Source organism: Nothobranchius furzeri, chromosome 9, assembly GCF_043380555.1.
Source record: "Nothobranchius furzeri strain GRZ-AD chromosome 9, NfurGRZ-RIMD1, whole genome shotgun sequence".
Lineage (NCBI taxonomy): Eukaryota > Metazoa > Chordata > Actinopteri > Cyprinodontiformes > Nothobranchiidae > Nothobranchius > Nothobranchius furzeri.
The window spans coordinates 66,098,361-66,112,190 of NC_091749.1; the positions used below are offsets into that span (position 1 = coordinate 66,098,361).

Below are 13,830 nucleotides of genomic sequence, written 5' to 3' on the forward strand. Positions count from 1 at the left end.
AATATTAAGCACTCCAAAGTATCTAAAATTGGTACCGTTAAGTACCGGTATCGATTCCTAGGTACCAGGAATTAGTACCGAATGGATTGAAATGTCAAAGGTACCCATCCCTAGTAGAGCTGCTAACAAACACACACACACACACACACACACACACACACACACACACACAGGCTCACAACGGCATTGTGACATCATATGGTACCAGCTGACATCATAGGGTACCTCTAAGCCAATAGCGACATCAGATTTAAATTCAAATGCAGTGCAGAGTAGGGCCCGACCGATATATCGGCCGGCGGATATTATCGGCCGATATAGGGGTCATTAGCACTATCGGCTATCCGCCAAAAATATGGCCGATAGGGCCGATATTGCGCTACCTATCCAGCAGATGGCGCCAGCTTTATGAACTCATGTTGTGTGGCTCCATTCCTCGGGGATGGAGCAACCGTCACAGCACACATGCAGCGATCAACAAGCAGAGAGGACAGTGATGAGGAAGTAGGTGGTAAATCTTCAGTTTTAAGCATATTTGTTGTGTCAGTGGTAAGTTGAACGGTAAAATAAGCAATGACAAAAGTATGTTTCCCCTCAACATGCTTCCTAAGTTTATTGTGTGCCTCGTGGCCTCGTGTTGAAAAGTTAACCTGAAAAAATAAAACTGCAGCAGCATAATGGGCTCGACACACTGGAGGCGACAAACGGCCACGATCAGCGAAATTTGTCGCCGTCGCTTTTATTACCTGACACACGGGAGACGATCCACGGCAACGGCCAGCAACAAAGCCGTCTACGCGTTCTGTTCCATGGCAAAATCGAAACATCCGTTGTTTTGTTTGGCTGTGTCAGGTTGGAGGGAATTAAGGTTATTTAAGCGGTTCAGAGTTAAAAAAGTGGTAGATATGATGTTTCACAAGGTGCTGCTAGAGTTATGTGAAATCTTACTTGTGATTTTACTATATAAAACATAATAATAATCAACTTCTCCTCCATGTTTGCTCGGAGGTGTACGGAGCATCCTGTCCGCTCATTGGTCAGTGAATGAAATCTCCGTCAATTGGTCCTCGTCCGAGCGACAGCGATGAAAAGTTGAAAATGTTTCAACTTTCTGGGATCGCGTCGTTGGGTCGCCTGTGCACGACACGTGCACGAGCGCAAAATTTCACACGCACATTTTTCGCGTTTCGCTTGGTAGGAGGGAGACCCGCGATTATCGCTTTGTCGCGCATGTCTCATTGAAAATGAATGGAGGAGAGGCGATGTCACCTCCTGTGTGTTGAGCCCATTATACTGTACCTGCTCTACAACGGCTCCGCTCCGGTGCGGAGACCTGAGGTGCACAAACAGGCATGCGCAGGATTTTCGAGATCTTGCGATACGGTCCGAGCAATAAACGCGGAAGTTAGATCCAAACACCCGTTGTGTGGGAGAAGCATCGAAATGAACTGTTTAATCTGCCCATCATTTGTGTTGAGAGATCAGCAGTGTTTGGATCAACAAAGTGTGACTACTTTGATAGTAGAAACTGTATTTATGGCTTATTTTTGTGCATTTACAGTTCAGCCGCCATTGATAGTTGTTAAAAGTTGTTAAACCTGTGCATTTGAAACAAAAAAACGCTTTTTGTTATCGATTTATTGTGAAATAACGGAAGTTGTGCTTGTTCCCTTTCCTGTTGGGCGGTCGTGATTTCTGTCCATTGACTGTCGAGGTGCTCCGGCGTCCGGCAAAAATAGAATCGATCCTATTTTTGCCGGATGGCGGAACGGAGGGCGGAGCACTGCGCCGCACGGCCGCAGTAGTGGAACAGCTCTGATTGACTACAACGGGACCGTTTTTGCTGCGGAGTTCGTGCCGGAGCAGAGATAGTGGAATTATGGGGTAATACGAGCAAATAAACATTCCTCTCTACAATAGAATAAATCTATTGTATTTTTTCAGCCTTATATTTTACATAAGGCTTATATATTGCCACATACTAGTCATTTAACGTATCTTATTTTTATTTTCCTAATACTGTCGGCTTTGGAAAGGATCAAAACACAAAAGTAACTCCACAGACTCAGAAAACAAAAAACTTGAATGTTAGATTTATACTGACTGAGTTTGTGTGTTCTGTTGTTTTTGAGATTGCAAAATAAATCTTTTTTGCATTACTTGGAAACCCTAGTGAGTTACTGAGACAGTTCTTTGGTGTGTAATATAGAAAAAAGCTAGCATCAAAAAGGCAGAGAATGAAGGGTTTAACCTTAAGAACATTTGTATTTATTTCTTTTTTTGTGAGGGAGATTTATCGGCCATTATATCGGCTATCGGCCTTTGTTAAAAGTTTTATATCGGTATATCGGTCCCAAAAAAAGCATATCGGTCGGGCCCTAGTACAGAGTTTTTACCTGAAGACGGCGCAACACTGACAGTTGCAGGCAGAACATTTGAATTTTAACTAAGATGCACTAAAGTGACCAATAATTGACTACACGTGTCTACAGCATGATTAGACACTCGTTGATATTGTTTATCAGCAAACAAAAGTTGATTTGAGGGTGACTTTCTCTTTAAGATGTCTCCATTGTGCTACTTGGCTTTATCCCTAGAGATGCAAGTGTGTGTTTTATCGACTCCGAGGGTCGCAGGACTCCACCTTGAGGGCCACTCCTTCAAAGAACTGTCCGGATACTTCAATGATTTATGTCTACCTGTCATTCTGAAGCACACAGATGCATTAAGGGAACTAAGGGTGGAACCAGATTGTAATAAATGTAATGAATGAGTGAGGAAAAAAGTTGTCTTTGCTCCATAAAACACAAAAGGTCAGTAGTAACGTACATCCCAGGATGTACCAAAGCACCGCTGGACTCGGAGACCAACTGCTTGGAAATGTGGAAGATTTGACCAAGTTTGCAGCGACACCTGATCCCACCGTGGAGCGTTAAGTCCTCTCAGCTGGTCGGAAAAGTAATAAAAACCTTCCCGTGTTTGTTAGCTAGAACTTCTGAGCTACAGCTGGAAGTTTGTCCAGAATGACAGGAGATCCAATCTGTGGAATTACTTCAGATTTAGAGGCAGAAACGTGTGAGGGACGTTGTTAGAAATGACATAAGCTGAGATGAGGATCCGTCTGTGCAAGGGGCACCAACGGGAGAGTGGGCATGTCTGATTTTAAACTATTCCACACTCACATCCTGCGTACGGAAAACCATGATTCAGCTGGAAGTGGTCTCCTTCACTAAGATGATGTCATGAATCAGCCTGTTGGTTGCTAGGCAGCAGAAAGACCAGCTGAAGCTGGAGAACAAATATGTCAAATCAAACTGGCCACCAGAGCTTAAAAGCTGCAAAGGGAAAAAGTTAAACTTCCAACTTGAATGGAACAGAGACCGGATCACGGAACCGAGCCGAGGCCTCCTAATGAGAAGAGCCAGGAAGGCCAGCAGCAGTTCCTAGGAATTAAAGTACGTTCCACAAACTAGACAGCCACAGAGAAACTAGACCCAAACCCAGAACCAGAGACACTGTCCACCTCCAGAACCTCCTTCAGCAAAGGGACCTCGTCAGTCTCTTGAGGTTACAGACACACATTCATGCTCTCTGAAGTTCCTATGGTTCTGGTCAGAAGTCTGACTGGAGCGCTCCACTGTGTTTAGATCACGGTTCTGTTTCAAGTTTCCGCCAAATGGACTCCAGAAAACTTGGGTCTCCAGAGGAGCTCATGATGGGTCAGAACCAGCCCACACCATAAACCCACCCACCATGCTGAGAACTGGGATCAGCTGTTGGTGCTGCAGGGCTCTCTGGGTTAACACCTTCATTAGTTAAGGGGTCTGGTAGTTAAATCAAGTTAAGCAGGGCTGCCAGGTTCTGGTTTCTCCCGCTATATGTCGGACCTGTCCATTCTCTTCCTGTTGTGACCTCTGACCTGTAAAGAATGGGAGGATCGGCAGAACCGTACTTCAAGTTAAAAAGTGAGTTCGGAGTGGGTCAGTTTAAAACCAGATGTGGACCCAATGGGTCTTCTTGGCTGCGACTCAGAACTGAGAAGATTTGGACTTTTAACCGGAACCAACGTTTTGGTGTTTCTGATTGTCCTCCCCCGTCCGGTGCTCCCTACAGGTGTGAACAGAACCGAACCGATAGAACTCGAACGTTCTGATTTTCACCATAAAACGTTTAAATCAGTTCCGAGAAGGAATTAACCCTGGAAAGTTCTGATTTATGTTCTTCACTTGATGTTAAGTTTCTATTAAACCTTTTACGTACACAGGGGCGTGTCCAGGGAGTGGCCTGGGGTAGCACATGCCACCCTTGGAATCTGATTGGCCACCCCAGGTGCCAACACACTAATTTACATTTAAATAGGATTTTTGTTGTCCACAAAAGGCTTGGGGGGGTGGGGTGGGACAAAAAAAAACATAACCTTTGGTGCCACCAAGTTGTGCCTCACCTGGGCCACCCCATTTTACAGGATCTGGACACGCTACTGTACGTACACGTTCGATTGAACCCGGTTCGGGTCCGGTTCCGACCCCCTCACCCACCTTTAGCGGAGCCTCCAGGAGTTTGTGGATCGCAGCGAGCTGCACGCTCAGAGGCAGGTTCTCCTCCACGTTCACCGTCGGAGGTCTCCGAGGTTCGGGAAAGTTCGTACAGAGAAACGGGTCCGAGTCTTCCAGGAACTGGACCCGGCAGGTGACTGAGGCCATGGCCCACGGACCGCGACCGAACTGCGGGAAAGCTGGAGGGTTCGAGTCTGAACTACAGCGACGGAACTTTTAAATGAAGTCGGACTGAAAACAGCTGAGAACGTCAAGCTACTCAAGGCACACACCGGAAAATCCGGTTCAGCTTTTCAAAGTAAGACCCACCGGATGTAGAATCATGGCAGAACAGGCGAGTTTTAAAACTATTAAATACATTTTTAAAACAAACAAATAAAACGTTTTGTTTTTATATTTATATTTACACTCATCTCAGATAACCAGTGGCCATGGCTTCAAAGGTAAAACTTGATTCTTCTCATTTTAAATCCAAGAAATTGTCACAAACAACAAATCACTTGTGTTTTCTACCGAACATAATGATAATAACCCATTCTATTTGGTGATTTCTTCTATTGTTCCACTTCCCGATTTTGGTGGCTTTGAGTCTCATTGTGTCGTATATTTTTCTAAAGAAAAAAAAGCCCCTGTGACACTGCTCTTTGACTTTTGCACCTTTCCTCTGCGGATGTTTTTGTCTCTGACTTCTGATTCAGTTGGAACTTCAGACTTGGTAATGAAACAATGCATGGATCTGCTACATCCTGCTGCTGTCCTGAACTTTAATTTGTGAGTTTGCAATGATGCAGCCTGCGGGTCAGTCCTCCATGTTGGCCTGAGTTTGCAGAGATACCATTATTATATTTCAACCTGAAGCTTGTGGGGATAGGATTAAGTCTGAGGTGTCAGAGCACTTCCTTCCAGGAAAGTTCATCACTCAAACCAGACGAGAATCAGCCGATACATTAAGATAATAAAACATGCAAAACAACAAGTACAGACAGCAAAAGGCAACAAAGAAACCAATGTGGGAAAGTCCATCATCATCATCATCATCATCATCATCTTATTAAATGCTTTAAAATGACCAAGGCTCCAAACTCTGGACACCACATCAACAGTAAAAAAGAACCAAGCCAAGTTACTGTAAACAGGTATCTGTTACTACAGAAGAGCATTAGGGCCACTGGAAAAAAATATTCAGACATTAATCTCACAATTCTGACCTTTTCTCAGAAATCTATTTTTGGATTTCTGAGAAAAACAAATCTGAATTTTGAGATTATAGTCGTCAATGGCCCTAATCCTCTTCCGTATGCATCAAAGTAAAAAACAATTAAATAAAACAGATTAAAAGCAGAAAAAAATGCTGAGTAAGTGCTTAACATGGGAATGTGGATAAGACACGAAGAAGTGTGTGCAAGCTGGTTGGAATGGGATTAAAAAAGTCAAATGTGATGAGTTCTAAAAGGGTTTCAGCAAAAATGAAAGGAAAGGTGTAGAAGGCAGTGAGAACGTCCGTGACGTCTGGTGTAGAGACGGTGAAAGACAAGAAACCGAACTGCAGGATGAATAGGGTCAGGAATGAGTCCATCAAAGGGACAGCTCAGATGTTTGGAGGTAAAGTCAGAGAGAGCAGACAGAGATGGTTTGGACATGTCCTTGGAGAGACATAGAAGAATGCTGATGTTGGAAACAATAGGGGGCAGAGAGGAAGACCGAAAAGGAGATTTATGGATGTGATGAAAGAGGACATGATGTTAGTTGGTGTGAGGGTATAGGATGCAGAAGACATGACTAAAAGTAGACTGATTGGCTGTGGAGACTCCTGAAGTGAAAACCTCTAAGAGAACAATGATGAACATTATTTATTTCTCTTTTTTTATCTTTATTTTTTCTAAATATGATGCTTTAATCTTGTTTTGGATTTAAGGAGAATGTTATATGCTTCGTATTTATGAATTGGCTTAATACAAAATCACGTGACTGATGATGAGCACCTGGCTGCTGCTGATGGATTTGTTTTTGTTCATTAGAGTTAGAGCTGTTTGTGTTTTTTCCAGCAGAGGGCAGCATCGCTCCGTTTCTCTACTGCTTACAGTGGGGGTTGTGTAAGAAATGTGACACACACACACACACAGAGAGAGAGAGAGAGAGAGAGAGAGAGAGAGAGAGAGAGAGAGAGAGAGAGAGAGAGAGAGAGAGAGAGAGAGAGAGAGAGAGAGAGAGAGAGAGAGAGAGAGAGAGAGAGAGAGAGAGAGAGAGAGAGAGAGAGAGAGAGAGAGAGTATTTCTTGTTCTACATTGCAGTAGGAGGAGGTCAGCGTGGTTCTTTAGGCCCGAGGTTATTGGTGTGGGGCTGGTCCTGACTTGGTTCTCACTTGGCATCATCATAATTTTTGGCCCTGTTGCTATGGTTACTGACTCCTGTTCCATTGCTACAGCTGATTTGTTGTTCCTGCTTTTGATTACCTGGATCAGGTGTTTTCAGCCAGTTAGAAGCTGCAAGTTCATGCATGACTGTGGCTCTCTAGGACCAGGGTTGCCTACCCCGTCCTAGAGGATCTTTGGTGAGGGTTAGCCTGTCGGTCACAGCGGGGGGAAATCCCCTTTTTGGTGTTGACTCTGTTTATGAGCTTAAATGGTCTCTGTTTGTTTATTTAGTTTTTTTTATTGTTAAAGATTAAGTCAATTTTGACAATTTTATAAACTTTATGCTTTTAAACACATTCAGTTTGGCAAAACTCAGATTTTACCAGGTGTTTTATGTTAATGGGTTGTTTAGTATAATAGATTTTATTGATTCCACGTTAGGGAAACTCACTTGTTACAGCAGCACCAACACTTGGAGGATTCTAAAGAAAAATAATAATAAAGGTGCCTGTATGTACACATATGCAGTAATCTAGTGTTGTAACCTTCCATCACTGTTACGTGCCTTGCCCCTTTTTGGCCACAAGATGGCCACAGTGGCTTCTGTCTCGCCCGTCTCCCGGTGCCCAGCTGTGTAGAATCTCTGATAATGACTAGACAGCTGTTAAAAGCTGCTCTCCTGCCCTCAGTCTAAGGCCCTGTCCACACGTAGCCGGGGATCTGCCAAAACATAGATATTTTTCTACGTTTTGGCCTGTCATCCACACGAAAACAGAGTTTTTTTCACACGAAAATGGATCTTTTTAAAAACTCCGGCCAAAGTGAAGATCTGCGTTTTCTCTGTTTTGGGTGTCTGCGTGTGGACGGACAAAACCGGAGTTTTTAGGTCCGCAACGTCACTTTCCGCGACAAAACAATGCTGACATCACGCATGCGACCTGTGTTTACACTAGCCGGCAGCATGGAAGCCCTCAGAGCTGCGCTCGCTTCATCGATTGTCCAAGTGCTTTTTGCTTGTTTGTTTTTGCAAGAGGAATTACTGCTCCTTGCGGAAGACCACAGACGAAGGACGAGGTTAAGAACGGGGGAAGTACTGCCACCTACAGGTCTGGCATGTCCTTAACAACGTATTTATCTGGGTACGTGTGGACAGAGTTTTTTTTTAAAACGCGGTGGTGTGGATGCAAGTTTTTGGAGGGGCGGATATTCGTTTTTAAAAAACCCCGGCTGCGTGTGGACTAGGCCTTATTCTTTAGTTTTCTTTGTATTTATATTATAGCTAATTTTTCCCTGTAGTTTCTTAGGTTCAGGTTTTCTTCTAGGTTCCTTCCTTGACCCTTCCCCACCTGTTTATTGGTTCTCCTTTCCTCCTTAGATCATTAGTTATTTGTCTTGTTCTTCTAGTCTTTAGGTTTGGTTATTATTCATAGGTCATGTTTTCCCCCTCTTCAGCTTAGATTCCTCTCCCTGATTTGTAAATTGATTTCACCAGGTTTCTCTCTCCCCACGCACCTGCAGCTCATCTCCCAATCATCCTGCGCCTGTGTGTAAAACCCTGTCTGCGTCTGAATGTGTTGTTGGTCCATTGTCCTTGTCAGCTTTGCATTTGTTTGTTCTTTAAACCGCTCAATCCTATAATGGTTGCAGGTAGATGGTGATGGGTCATCAGGTGAGAGGTGGGGGACCCCCTGGACATGTCTTCATCACAAGCTCTTTAACATAGAAAATGTAAATAAATACAAGTAACATCAGGTTAGTATTAGCATGTGCTGTTGTCCCCGGAGGCAATGCATTATGGTTCAATGGAGTGTAGAACTTATGTGCTCTTTGCATGGGATGAAACCATTAGATGCAGCAGAGGAATGAGGTCAAAGGTCACAGCATGAAGCCAGGACCAGGAGGAGAGCTGCAGATCCGTTTCTGGCTTCCTTGCCTCCACTTTCACTTTGAAACCTGGAACCTCTGTCCTGCTTAGCCAGCACTTTCAGACAGACCACTCCATGGGCGAGCACGATGCATCGGTCTGCCAGATGTTTCACAACCTCTGGATTGGGTCAATCCGCCATTCAGAGGGGAGACGCAAAAACTCTCAGAGGGATCAGATCAGCGGGTCCAGCAACAAGCACAGCACACACTTATGCAATCTCTGGAGCACTGGTGGACACAGGACGGTGATGGACACCTCCCAAGACACACACACACACACACACACACACACACACACACACACACACACACACACACACACACACGTGACTGGTGCGATTGATCACCTTATCATGTTACAGATAAGGTTGGATATGAAGATTTGCGACAACAGACCTGCATTGACCTGATGGCACACCTGTAGTGAGTTGATTACACACTTGTATTGAGATGATAACACACCTGTGAAATGCTGATAACACACCTTTAAAGGGCTGATAACACACCCGTATTGATATAACACACCTGTATTGAGATGAATATACACTAGTAGAGAGCTGATAACACACCTGCATTGAGATGATAACGCACCTGTAAAGAGCTGATAACACACCTGTTTAGAGATGATTACACACCTGTATTGAGATGATAACACACCTGTATTGAGATAACACACCTGAATTGAGCTGAATATACACCTGTAGAGAGCTGATTACACACCTGTTTAGAGATGATAACACACCTGTTTAGAGATGATAACACACCTGTTTAGAGATGATTACACACCTGTATTGAGATGATTACACACCTGTATTGAGATGATTACACACCTGTATTGAGATGATTACACACCTGTATTGAGATAACACACCTGAATTGAGCTGAATATACACCTGTAGAGAGCTGATAACACACCTGTATTGAGATGATAACACACCTGTATCAGCGCTTTGTTTGTCCATTCTGGCCATGTGAAAGCGCTCTATAAATAAAGTTGATTTGATTTGATTTGATTTGACCTGTAAAGAGCTGATAACACACCTGTAAAGAGCTGATAACACACCTGTAAAGAGCTGATAACACACCTGTAGAGAGCTGATAACACACCTGTTTAGAGATGATAACACACCTGTAGACTGGTGATTACACACAGGTGTGCTGTGCATGTCAAAATCCCTCAACAGGAGCTGCTTCAACAGTCAGCTCTACAAAGATGTGTTATTATGAGCAGAGTCTGAGTGAGTGACTCCATCCTATCAGAACCAAACAGAACAGAACCCATCAGAACCTAACATCTGCATAATTCAACAATCCTTCATGACAATCTGAGCAGAACTGAGATGAACCCCAACTGTGTCTTCATCCAACAGTCCTTTGGTCTTTCATTCTAAAACTGGCGTCCCCCTGCAGCTCACTGCTTCTTGTAATGAACAACCTTCTGGGATTTGAACCCTCAACCCCAGCATCTCAGTAGGTGTCCGCTCAGAGTAGGCCACCCCACCTGCCACCCCCACCCCCTTAGCCAATCAGAGAGCAGCAGACTGGGTGAAGGGTGGTGTTTGGGTTGTTGCTCAATGAGGCTGTTTGAGGAGACCCCCACCCTGCTGACCCCGTCCTGTCCATCCTGAGTGTCCTCTCTCCTCTCCTCTCCTCTCCTCTCCTCTCCTCTCCCTGGAGAAGCACCACTTTCCAAACTAGCTAATGCAACAGCTATTGAGGAGCTGTGATTAATGAAGTACTGCTGACTCAGCGTTACTCGGTGAGGGTCAGATCAGGATTCGATGGTTTTCCTCTCCAGCTCCCAGTTTTCCAGCCTCCTGAAACGCTCATGGCCAACACCAGACCGTCCGCTGTTTCCCAACAGACAGCTTCATACAGAGTCAGGGCTGCAGGAAGACGCTGGTTCAGGGTTCTGCAGCATCCTTATAAATCACTAAAGACCATGTGCTGAGTTCTGATGGTCCAGCTGGAGGTTCTGCTGGTTCTGATCCATGTGTTGTTGCATTGTGTGTTTACCTGCTCAGGTACTACATGTGTTTTCAACCACCTCATCCCTGACCTCAGAAGAAACACTTTGACCATGATTATAATTCTGTTCTGCTCTTGTCATACCTGCCTCTGGCCACGCCCACTCATGTTCCTCCTCTACTCCTGATTGCAAATCCCTTTCACCTGTGTCTGACCCTGTTTAGTTTCCCCTTTTCTAGCCCTGGCTCTGGCCCTGGCTCTGGCCCTGGATCCAGCTCCAGCTCCAACTCCGGCTCCAGCTGGATGGCAGCGAGATGTCGATGAGCGAGACAGAGATTAAATCACAGCAAGAAAATGACAAATGACTCTTGTAATGCACCTTTCTGAGTCACTGGACTCAAAAGCACTTTACACTAGAGTCAGTCATTCATCCATTCACACACTTGTGGTGGTGAGCTACACTATAGCCACAGCTGCCCTTGGGGCACACTGACAAGGGAGAGGCTGTCGAACTCAGGCACCACCAGACCCTCAGACCAGCAGTGTGAGGTGTCTTGTCCAAGGGAACAACTGCCGTAACCTGGGTTCAAACCAACCACCCGCTGATTTCAGGGTGAACTCCTAATCCCTGAATCTTGTTCACTCCAGCAAGATAAGACGGCAAGGAAACCAATATGAGACAGAAAAGAGAGGGACATAGAAGAGACGTCAGTAAAACGGAGACAGTCCTGCTTGTGGATGATTACTGGGTCATGTGTAATGCCTCAGTAGGGCAGAGGTGCTGCTCCTTCAGATCTTCATTCAATCAAGAAAACACCCTCCAGGTCCAATTCTGATCGAGGGTCAGTGAGGGTGAGTCAGATCACCTCAGCAGGTAACTGGGCGTGCATCAAACCTGTGTGGATGAGATAGCCAACCAGAGCACAGGAACAGCTTCCTCTCTTCATCCCTACTTGGACGGTGTCCATCCTCCCCCCATCTGCGAGGTCATCACCATCTCAGGCAGGCAGCCAATCTGATTGGCTCAGCTCCTGGCTTTCGTTGATGGACGAGTGAAAGTGAGGACGACACGTGGACAGCATGCTCCTAGTTCTGCTCAAAGGCACACACACACACACACACACACACACACACACACACACACACACACACACACACACACACACACACACACACACTGAACCATTATAACGGGATAAAAGCTCAGTTAAATAAGTCATTTCAGGTTTTTGGTCTCACCGTTGTTCATTACATTTTCAGTACCTTCCAAAATGAACTGTTTCAGGGCTTTGCCACTTAAAGCAAAACAAGCTGCTGCTGGCCACGTCTGTCCATTCTCTGATTGTCTGTTATGAGGCGAAGAGTTTGGATAGTTGGGAGGGGCTCAGAGTAGAGCCACTACTCCTTCATTGTCAACAGGTGAGAGCGGTTCTGTGTTAATTTCCCTTATTGTGAGGTCACAAATTGGGGCTTTCTGAAGTAGGCTTGTTTTAGACACACGATTCCTAAAACCAAACACGGACATAAAACAGATGAATGTTTTTTACATTTGGAGTGTTTATGATGACGAACCCAGTGTTCTGATTCTAGAACCAGACCCAAGGCAACCGATTCTGCCTCTGAACTTACTCCATCCATTTGTCCAAGAGTGACCCAAACGCCTTTTCATTTCCGGCTCAAATTCAGTTCTGACAGGAGTTAGATCAGAAACAGCTGGACAGAAAGTCCTGCTGTGAAAACCAGAACCAAAACCTGGGTCTGGATCATGAGTCTTCCTGGTTCTAAAAGACCCGCTGCCTCAGCAAAGGCAGCTACAAGGCACAACTACCCCACAATTCCTTGCAGCCTCATCGGAAACAAATTTATGATGAACAGTACGCTTCTCTGGCAGTTTAAACTTCAACCATGAATCATGTGACCTCATCAGAACCCAGGCAGACCCGGTTACCTGCTGCTAGCATTAGCCGCAGTGCTAGCCTCGCCCTGCCAGGCCGCAGCACTGAGTTATGGTTTTGTTTTAATCAGCAGCAGAGATGCTCAGCCAGTAAAGCAATCACCTCCAGAACCATAACTCATGGACCAGAGCTACAGAGTCACGGAGCTGGGTGGAGAGAGAAGAACACCCGGCTCCCCACTCATGTTTCTGCTCCCCAGAAAATACATTCAGATGAAAGGCACCCCGGAAAGTCCAGATCCCGACCAGAGCCCACGGAAATGCTTGTTAGAATGAAGCGACTCGAGCTCAAACCTGAAAAGAACCAAGAACCAGAGTTTCTGAGTCCAGAAAGTTCTCTGTGTGACTGATTCAGAGTGGAAGCAATCAAACATTTGTTTTTGTACAATTCGGACACAAGAACTGCGTCGATTTTCCTAAAACAGGAAAATTAAAGTCAGACCCAAACAGAAAAGTAAAGAGAATACAAATAACTTTACATAATGCAAACACATATGTTGACGGGCTCCTTTTGGGCCCCTGAGCCATACTTTTGGTTCGTGGCAGACGAATTGTCCCATAATGATCCTCCTAATGACCGGCTCTGTTAATCATCACGCAGACCTGGGAGGAGCAGAGGAGGTAAAAGTTCATGGACGGTCTCTGTGTGAGGAGCTCGTCTGAGAGCTCAGACGGATCACTTTGACCCAGTTCAGAGGCTGGCAGCGAGTCACTGGGTGCATGCTCACTGTGTAAATGTTTGCACATGCTCAGTTAGGTTCTCCAAGCTTGTATGAAACAGTCTGTAAAAAACGAATTGTTGCAGAAGTGCATCAAGTCCACAAGGCTGTGTGCAGGAGTGTGCAAGTCACCAGATGTACGCACATCTGGTGACTTTTCTCCATCATAAGCAGGTGTGGACTCTGAGGTTCTCATCAGATGCTCTGATCGTCGGGAAATCTGAGACCGATCTGGATCACCGAGTCCACTACCTGGACTTCTATTGTGTATCTGTACGAAACCAGTTCTGAAACATGTTCAAACCCAAGCGTTTGGCAAAGTTCTTCCAGGAAGCGGTTCTTAGATCATCTGT

General features: G+C 45.2%; 1 protein-coding gene across 5 annotated transcripts in view; it reads right to left on the minus strand.

Moving 5' to 3' along the window:
• Positions 1-4,827, minus strand: part of fhod1 (formin homology 2 domain containing 1) — a 46,237-nt gene extending 41,410 nt beyond the window's left edge. For all 5 annotated transcript variants that reach the window (XM_070555059.1, XM_070555057.1, XM_070555058.1 and 2 more), the window contains exon 1: positions 4,539-4,827. In XM_070555059.1, the coding sequence (XP_070411160.1) occupies positions 4,539-4,703 (165 nt within the window). In that variant the 5' untranslated portion in view covers positions 4,704-4,827. The remainder of the gene's footprint in view (positions 1-4,538) is intronic.
• Positions 4,828-13,830: the final 9,003 nt, after the last annotated feature.